Source organism: Trichechus manatus, unplaced genomic scaffold (genome assembly GCF_000243295.1).
Source record: "Trichechus manatus latirostris isolate Lorelei unplaced genomic scaffold, TriManLat1.0 scaffold00037, whole genome shotgun sequence".
In the NCBI taxonomy this organism is placed as follows: domain Eukaryota; kingdom Metazoa; phylum Chordata; class Mammalia; order Sirenia; family Trichechidae; genus Trichechus; species Trichechus manatus.
In genome coordinates, this window is record NW_004443973.1 from 12,502,223 (window position 1) to 12,511,745 (window position 9,523).

Below are 9,523 nucleotides of genomic sequence, written 5' to 3' on the forward strand. Positions count from 1 at the left end.
ACACACACACACACACACACACACACACACACACACAAGCTAGAGTATATATTTAAAAGTCATTAGTGTATATCAATCTAGTTTTATGGTTATGTCCAGTGCATTGTTGGGACTTAGTATTATGGTGAACAATTAATGTGTGCGTGTTAATGTGTACATGTTTTAAAATACAGTCGTTTCCTTTTCTTAATTGTACCATTTCAGTATTGAATTTTAGTAGAAAGCCTATTACTTGTATACTCAGAAAGAAACTTGAAGAATTGTTAGAGGAGTGCAAATCTCAATAAAATGGCAATTATTTCCAAAGGGTCTGTGGGAGCAGAAGCGAGGAGGGGGCTGTGGAGTGAGGGGAGGCAGGTTGGAGTGCTCTCTGCTTTGCAGGATGTCACAATTCACTCATGATTAAAAACATGAAAGAATTTCATATTTGTTTAAACATAATGTCCACCAGGGACTGACATCATCTGGTGGTGGCAAGTTTTTGGAATTATAATAAAAATTTATGCTTCTGTTCTTTTTTTCTTTTTTTAATCTGCTTTAGAACATAAAGTGCATTTTTCCCAAAGATGGTCTTTGCAACTATTATTTAAACAAGGGATTTCAGGAAAGTCGTAAACTTTTTCAGTTGGTTTAGGTCTTTGATACAAGCTACAGGAGCAATTACTTGGATTATCATTTTAACGTAATTTGTCACCCAGCAATCCTTTTGAAAGTGTTGTTTGCTTAGATTGAAACATTGAAATGCTTCCTCCTGCCTGCAGTGCAGCCGATTAACAGAGAAACGAAGGCAAATCAGCATGTAAAATTGGGTCAGTATGTTGTTCAGGGACCTGTATGCCAGTGGTCTGGGTTGTGTCGAGTTGGGGAGTTGCAGAAAACTGAGAGAGACAGCAAACGCTGCATCTCCCTGCTTGGTGGACCAAAAGGGATTGCGGCCCTGGGGAATCTGGAACAATAGGCTTCTCACGAAGAGGAAAGAAATCTAGTGTCGGTGTTGGCAATCCTGGATGTTGGTAGGAGTTGGGGTCAGGATTGGAACAGGAGTAGTTAGGGGGCTTATAGCCCCAGGACAGTTAGGAGAATGGGCTGTGATATGTTGTCGCCATCCTTTTGGAAGGGGATCTGGGAGGGCTGTGGGTTTTAGAAAAATGAACGTGAATGTGGGGGAAGGAGAGTATTCAAGCACCATGGAATGTTTCACACAATTTTATGTGTATTTTTGATGGTCTTTCTCTACCTGTGGAATTGCGGTGCCCCAATGAAGCATACATTTCACATATGTGATATACATATGATATGCAGTTATTATATAATATCATTATATTAATTTGAACTACTATTAATATATGAACTAATCTTAGATTTTCTGTATGAGGTAGTAATCAACCTCAGAACATAAAAAGGACCGTGCACATTTGCCAACTAGGTCTCCTCTTAAGTGTTATAAATATTTAAAGTTATAGACAAATAGCAATCTTTATTTTTTCTAGAATTTTTTTCTAAAAATTCGTAATATGCATGTGGCTATAATTATATGATGTAAACAGCTACAGTTTGAGATGAAGATTTGCAAATGGGGGCTTTCCACTTCACGAATGAATATATATATATATTTTCATAGTTATACACATATATACATACACATTTTTTTCTTACAGAAACAAAAAAAACGGAGTCGCAGTTCTGTTAAACATTCTCTTTTTTTCTCTCTCTACTAGTTAACAGACTTCAGATGCAAATACACTCTCATTATCCACATTCAGATCTCTGTCACTCACCACTGGAAAGTGTGGAATGTGGCTTTGATTGGAGGGTGTTGTACTCATGGTAGCTAGAGACTCCATTTCCAAGCTCTATCTGGAAGAGTTTTTCTGATTTTGCCTTGAAATGATACTGAGATTTGCCTTTCTAAGTTCTCTCCTTTTGTGTGGGTGTAGCTGTGTACCTGTCTCAGAGCTCTGCTCAGGTTAGTGTGTTTTAGGATTTGAGCCAGAGACTTTGCCCCTCTGACTTCAGGCACCTCTGTGGGACCAAACCCCCAACCCAACAAGGGGGAAGCGAGCGGCTGAGCTAAGGAGAAACACTTGTAGATAGGAATTTTAGGTTTCAGCTTGTATCTTTATACCAGTCTTCTACCATCTCTTTCCTTTTCGTTGGGGGAGCTCCCCACTGCAACATCTGGCTTCGCTTTTGTTTTCCAAATGAGTGTATTAGTTTAGCTAGTTTGATGTGGTTGGGGTTGCCCTCCAAAGACTGCTCTGAGAAACACTCTTGACATTTCAAATAGAAACAAACCCAGACAGACTGGCCTGACAGAGTATCTGCCAGAGCACCCAACTCTCATTCCCTGTGAAGAGGAAGGTGTATAGGTGGTAAAATGTGGAGGCTTTTCTAGATTTTTCTTGTTGACACTGACACTTGGCTCTGATGTAGAAAAGTGCCTGTCTCTCCTCCCTTGTCTGCAGGCTGGAGGCTCCCAGGTCATCTTTACTAACCCGCTGGAGATAGTGAAGATTCGCCTGCAGGTGGCTGGAGAGATCACCACAGGACCCAGAGTCAGCGCCCTGAGTGTGCTCCGGGACCTGGGCCTTTTTGGTCTGTATAAGGTAGGTAGATTCCATGGGCTTTCTCGGTAGACAGCTTGTAACCTACTTGATGTAAATGTGAAAGAATGTGGAAACTAGTGCCTATCCCCCAAATTGAAAAGCAGTCTTGTCTAGCAGGGTAGTTCCTGGAGTAGAAAATTAAACAAAAAGGAAAAACCGAGATGCGAACATGCCTTCCTGTTGTCTTTTGGCTTTTGTGGAGTGCCGGCAGGAGGCCAGCCCCACAGCCCAGCTGGCCTCAGGCTGGAGGCCTTTTTCATTTGATGGGAGTTCATAAAGTTTCTTTGGGCTGGTTTGGGACTTCAAAATAGTCTTATGTTTATTTTGAGTCTGAGTTACCTCTATTGTTATCTTCCCAGTACGAGCTTTTCTTTGTCTTAATAATTTGACCACAGCGAAACAGTAGTATAGTTTGGTAGGATTCAGGTCTTTAAGAAGTTAAGTGGTGGGATTTGTCAATAATGAATTCCATTAAAAAAAAAAGACTGTACTGTATTTTAGCAAAATGCCAGTCAACAGAGTCCTTCCCTGCAGGTATACTTACTCCCATCATTACAGATTAGATGTAATGGCGCAGAAGCTATTATTTTTCTTAAACAAGGAAGAGTATTTCTTTCCATTCCTTCGCCTGTTATAAGGTGGGGAATACCTAAATGTAGCCGCTATAGGCAACTGTGTTTCCAAAGCATCTGATTTCTTTATAGATCCATCACAGCAGTAATGTGTAAATTTGCCTCTGTAGCTACAAATTAGAAATTCTGTAGATTAGAGTCACCCAGCTACAGGGCTCTTTGGAAACCAGTAAACCAATGATGTCTCTCTCCAGAGAGTTTTAGACATGGTTTTGACCCCCTCCCTCAACTTCTATCCTTTCTGGAATTCCCTTTGAGAGCTGAATTTAATAATATTGTTTCTCTCTGTATCATGTTCTAGAGAGTCCCTGGATTTTTTTTTTTTTTTTTTTTTGGATGTTTGAGTTTGCCTTTTAAAAACAGAGCTGTTAGGAAAGGAAGTGCCACAGATGGCCTATTCTCCTGCTCAGCAGAGCCCTGGGCAGTGGACTAGTGTGGGTTACTGACAAAGCTGAGGAAGGTGTTTCTGAGACCTCAGTCACTGAGACAGCTGTCCCTGCGTGGTTTTCTCTTCCGTGGGAACCTCCTGCTAAAATATTTTGTCTGATTTTTTCCTACCCTCTCCTATTTAGGACACAGGGAGTGAGGAAAGAAGGTTTGTGGTTTTCCCTTCCCAAAATAGTTACCCTCCCTCTCCACCACCACTGCCTGTAGCTTTTTCCCTGGCACTGCGAGGACTCTAACCTGACATGGATTGAATTGGTCATTCATTAGTCCTTTTTGGCTGACTTTACTAGTTGTTTGGGAATCAAGCTGTTAATCTTGGGGTTTCAAGTGTATTTGCGGCCCCCACCAAAGCCAAACAGAACTAGCAACCTGTAGTTTGAGAACTGAATTTTTATTTACATTAAAAATCAAATCTATAATGGAATTTCCAGAAAAGTGTGAGTTGTAAGAATAAATCATTACCCAGTTATTAACCTCAGGACTCCAGGACCCACCATCCTCTCAAACCTTGGGCCGTGCATAGTCCCCTAGTCCCCGCTAGCCCCCACTTCCCTTCCACACCAGTCCCAATGCTGTTTGAGGGATGCCTGGCTTGTCACCCAGAGCCCCTGGATCCCACTTGAGCATTTACTCTGTTTACACAACTGTTTTGCACTATTTCCTCATTGTGTGACAGGGTGCCAAAGCGTGTTTCCTCCGAGACATTCCCTTCTCTGCAATCTATTTTCCTGTTTATGCTCATTGCAAGCTACTCCTGGCTGATGAAAACGGACACGTGGGAGGTTTAAATCTCCTTGCAGCTGGAGCTCTGGCAGGTAACTACAGTTTTTTTTTTTTTTTTTTTAATATTAACAAAGAGAACCCTCCCCTATTCTTAAGAAGCACAGAGTCTCCGGGTACTTTCCCCCTTTATTTCTGGAAGGATTATTGTTGGTATCTGACTTAGTTTAAATATGATCACTTTTTCTCCTTTGTGGGATGTGCAGTAATTCAGATGAGAGTTAATTACATTTGCATAATGTGGATAAACAGCTTAATGCAGCTTAGCAACTCGGAGCCAAATTAGATCTGCCCATCTAAATTGGGCTTTCATCATTAACGTGTTTCTTAGCCTCCTGTGCCCCTGAAACCTTGGGTGAAGCCCAACCAAGCATTAAGGTGGAAAAGTTCTTCATGACATAAGTTGCTTTGCTGTACCTCATGCTGATGCACAGGTCTAGCATGCGTCCCTTTCTATCTCTGTATATTGGAATCTACACAATTCGGCTCAAAACTGAGCATTCTTCATGAAACTATTCCTGTTCCTGCTACCATTCCCCTCAGTGGACCAAAGTAAGCAGCACCCCCCCGCCCCCCACCCCAATCAAACCACCCTGAACTCGATTTGCATCGCTTCTGACCCTAACACTTTGTGTAAAGGTACTTTGCTTAAGTTGTATCCGCTGTGCTAGGCTGGAAGCTCATTCTGTTCATCCTTGCCTTCCCTACCGTGGCCAGTATAGTAATAATAACAAAAACTAAACCTGTTGCCATTGAGTCGATTCTAATTCATGGCAACCCCATGTGTTACAGAGTAGAACTGTGCTCCACGGGGCTGTCTTCCATGTTGCCTGTCTTCTCCGCTGCCACCGAGTGGGTTCAAACCACCAACCTTTCAGTTAGTAGTTGAGCACAAACTGTTTATGCCACCCAGGGACATAGTAACAGTAGGTGCTCAATAAATGCCAATGGAATAAATGAAAACTTTCATGTAGTCTAAGATACCAAATTAGGCATAGGAAAGATTCCCAACCAAAAAGATACCTTGAAAGAAGAACCTAACAAATGCAAAGGGGTACTAAGATGCTTCCTCTGACCCTGTGGGGATGGCCTCCTCCTGAGTCATGAAGGAGCTAACCCGGGATAGAAGGGAGAGCCAGGCACCCTCAGCCGCACCAGCCCTCAGAAGTGACAGAGGAAGGAAGGAGCATGTGTTTGCTTTCCGTTACTGCCAGTCAGGGATGAAATGTGAAGGGTGAGAACAATACTCAAAGACTCGTTCCCAAATGCTCACCACAACTCTGACCAGCTAGGCTTGTGTTCACTGTGTGGCTGTAACTTTCTGGGCTCTTTCTCCTCTGGTGGCCCTGACTAAACCCAGCAGCAGAGCCTGCGCACTTCCTGAAGTGTGATGTGTGGCGTGTGGCGGGGTGTAGCGATGTGTGTGGCGTGTGTGGTGGGTGATGATGTTGGGGAGCACTGTGTTGTCTTTCTCACCTGGGCAGTGAACCTGAGGGGACAGAGAATGACTTGTGATGATTAAGAAACTATCCTAGGGGGCTTTGATCGCTTATCCTGCATCCTCTGCATCTCTAATTTCAGTTAGTTGCACATTTAAGGCCACCACCACCACCAGTTGCTGTTGGGTCGATTCCAGCTCATGGTGACCCCATGTGTGTCAGAGTAGAACTGCGCTCCATAGGATTTTCAATGGCAGAGTTTTTGGAAGCAGATCGCCAGGCCTTTCTTTCAAGGTGCCTCTGGGTAGACTTGAACCTCTAACCTTTCAGTTAACAGCCCAGCATGTTAAACATTTACACCACCCTGGGGCAAATGTTATCTCCTCAGTCCTTGGTACTGAGTGCTTGCCCAGCCCCTCTCTGGTGCTCATCAAAGTCTCCCAGTTTAAAGGGGCAGCATTTCCTCTCAAGCTTTTCCCTTTGCTTTCCCGTCAGCAGCTGGAAGCAGCCAGAGAAGAGCAGTCTAATCGTAGACAGGCATTTTGCCAGTGGCTGAATGAACCAAATAAACATTTCCATGGAACTGTCAGCACCAACTTCTTGCCCACAGACGTTTGATGTCAGTTTTCAGAATGAGAGATGAGTTTTTCTAATTTTTACCAGTAAAGCTTTGCTGGCAGTCACTGAGTGAGAACATTCAGAATCCTGCCTTCAAAGGCAGGCAATTTACCTAGTTTCCTCTGAATGGGATGCAGGGCTGTGCTGCGGGGAGGTATTTACATCATCTTCTAGCTCTGCCTCCCACCAATCCCCCGGCTCCATCTGCCCGGTGATGATACAGTGATGGGCCAAATTGAATTTCTTCCCCCTAGGGAAGGCTCTGTTGCTCCTTTGTTCCCTGTTTTGTTTTATAAGTAAAAGGTGTGGTTGTGAAATCCATTTTCTGTGTCCTGCTGCTGACCAATCTCAGCGTGGCCCCAGGGAGCTCAGGCACAGGGGGTAGATGATAAGGCCTTTCCATGATCAGCTCACTTATTGTTCCTTAACTGGTCGCCTGGCCTGCTCGCCCCAGTTGTAATGACTTCTGTCATGTAGCATGTCTGAAAGGAGTCACAGTCAACTCTCAAGTTAGCCCTCAAACAGGTGAGTGGTTCTGAGTGTTAGTGTTTGTCTCGCATAGTAAGGTTGACAAACTAACAAACAAAAAAACCAAACCTGTTGGCATTGAGTCATAGAGACCCTATAGGACCGGGTAGGACTGCCCCACGGGGTTTCCGAGGCTATAATCTTTACAGAAGCAGACCGCCACATCTTTCTCCTGTGGGGCAGCCGGTGGGTTCAAATTGCTGACCTTTGGGTTAGTAGCTGAGCGCTTAACCACTGCACCACCAGGGCTTGTTAAGGTTGACAAGAATAATGAAAAACAGTATAGTTTTGTGTAAGATACATTTAGCAGCTCATTAAATTGACATTATTCTCTTATTTCTTATTATACATGAAAATACTTACATTTTATTTAAGAAAAAAAAAAGGAGGTGAAATAACTGATAGCAAAACCTAAAAGGGGGTACGTTTGGGAATTGTCCTACTAATATCGCTTTATTTTTTTTCTCTCGCAGTTCCCTAAGATCATGCAATGTACAGTGATTTTCCTGATTCAGAAGGAAAAACAAAGATTTTGCCCTGACCGCTCACTGAAGCAGCTAATCGGCTTCTATGTCCTCTTTTCCATTAGAGCCCAGGCATCGATTTAAGGAACTTTGAGATTCCCTCAAGAAGTTAAAGTTGCTGTAGGGTCCCTATGCATCAGAATGGACTCTACAGCAACGGATTTGTTTTGTTTTGTATTTTTTTGGTGTTGGATGTTAGCAGTATTTCTATCCTTGATAAGGTACTTCGGATAAATTAAATGTAGCTTTCTCCTGAAAGGTGTGCCTGCTGCTTCTCTGGTGACCCCTGCTGATGTCATCAAGACAAGACTGCAAGTGGCTGCCCGTGCTGGCCAGACGACCTATAGTGGTGTTATTGACTGTTTCAGGAAGATACTCCGGGAGGAAGGGCCCTCCGCGTTTTGGAAAGGAACAGCAGGTAGAGGCTGGACCCACACGGCGTGGCTGGTGGCTGAATGGCTTTCATGTCTTGCTCCTCTAACTCACTGGTTGTCCATGTCACAGTCATCCTGGTCTTAATTCTCCCTGCCCTCCCCTGTCTGTCTTTTTCAGCTCGAGTGTTTCGATCCTCTCCCCAGTTTGGTGTTACCTTGGTCACCTATGAACTTCTCCAGCGGTGGTTTTACGTTGATTTTGGAGGCCTGTAAGTGCAGCTGCACAGATCTTTTATAAAGAAAGCACCAAAACAAACACAAGTCTTTGTTCGATTTACTGCATTTTTGAGAAACTCTCGGATAACTGATAGGATGGAGAATCCTTTAGGACCAATGAATTTAAAACAAACGGTGGTCTTGAGAGGCGTCAGTATTAAGGGAGTGGGGTCTTGACAGGGTGACATCATAGATAGTATTGGAGAAGTATAAGGTGGCAGCACATTAAAATGCTATGAGAATAATTGTCTGTTTTTAGTGAAAGCAAATACTGAGCTACATGGATCAAGGTCCTTATTGTGTGGATTTTAAAGGGCCTTTCCTTCATGGCCTTCTCACTGGGAATAATGTAAATTTGTGTTAGTACATTTTTGTGAACTTTTGTTCAAAGACTGAAGCCCTTTCACACCCCTGATATTTCATTTTTGAGATTATTAGGTAGGTATGAATGTTACTGAAGCCTTGGTGGCGCAATGGTTAAGAGCTATGGCTGCTAACCAGAAGGTCGGCAGTTCAAACCCAAACCCACCAGCCTCTCCTTGTAAACTCTATGGTGAAGTTCTACTCTGTCCTATAGGGTTGCTATGAGTTGGAATTGATTTGATGGCAACAGGTTTGGTTTTTTATTTTTTTTTTTTTTGGATAGATGTTTTTAGGTATAATTTATTGGAAAAACAAAACAGTAGGTTCAAACAGAGGTTGTGCCCATGGACATAGTCACTGGGGAGCTCTAGGGTCTAGGCCAGAATTGGGACTTCTTGGGCACAGCCTAATGTCTTGACATATGTGCCGGGGAGGACAGGAATTACTTGCTGGATTTGCTGGGTGGGAAAAGTTGTACCCAGAGTAAGCAATTGTCAGCCTTTTAGTAGAGGACCAAGTCCTATATCTGAGTCTTCACCTCATAAATCTCCACAAAGGGCAAGTAGGGAATTAGCTGTTGAACCACGAAGTAGAGATACCTATCCAAAGAGAGAACAGCAGTCTTAAAATTCCAGTGAGAAATGTTGAGGTTCAGGCTTTTCTATGCTTTTGCATTCTGTAAATGGAAGAATTGAATCTATTTCTCTTTAAATGATTTTAGTAAACATCTATGAGTCTGTTATTTTAAAAGTTTAAAATTATGTCCAAATACATCATTAAAAGAGAAAATGTAACCTTTTTTTTTAAGATCAATTTAATATGTACTCAGTGCAGAAACTTTTGGAAGTACAAAAAGTATAAAGAAAATCATCCATAATCCAAGTTCCCAGAGAGTATTAATATTTGAGTGTATTTTTTTCTCGTCTTTTTTCTGTG

The 9,523-nt window shown here is 42.8% G+C and overlaps 1 protein-coding gene across 4 annotated transcripts in view; it reads left to right on the top strand.

Moving 5' to 3' along the window:
- Nucleotides 1–9,523, top strand: part of SLC25A12 (solute carrier family 25 member 12) — a 97,293-nt gene that overhangs the window by 85,528 nt on the left and 2,242 nt on the right. For 3 of the 4 annotated variants that reach the window (XM_004375514.2, XM_023730573.1, XM_023730572.1), the window contains 4 exons: nucleotides 2,466–2,606; nucleotides 4,362–4,500; nucleotides 7,834–7,992; nucleotides 8,127–8,217. In XM_004375514.2, coding sequence (XP_004375571.1) covers nucleotides 2,466–2,606; nucleotides 4,362–4,500; nucleotides 7,834–7,992; nucleotides 8,127–8,217 — 530 coding nt within the window. Of the gene's footprint in view, nucleotides 1–2,465; nucleotides 2,607–4,361; nucleotides 4,501–4,796; nucleotides 4,943–7,833; nucleotides 7,993–8,126; nucleotides 8,218–9,523 lie in introns of those variants that run through there. The other variant, XM_023730574.1, reaches the window with a different exon arrangement.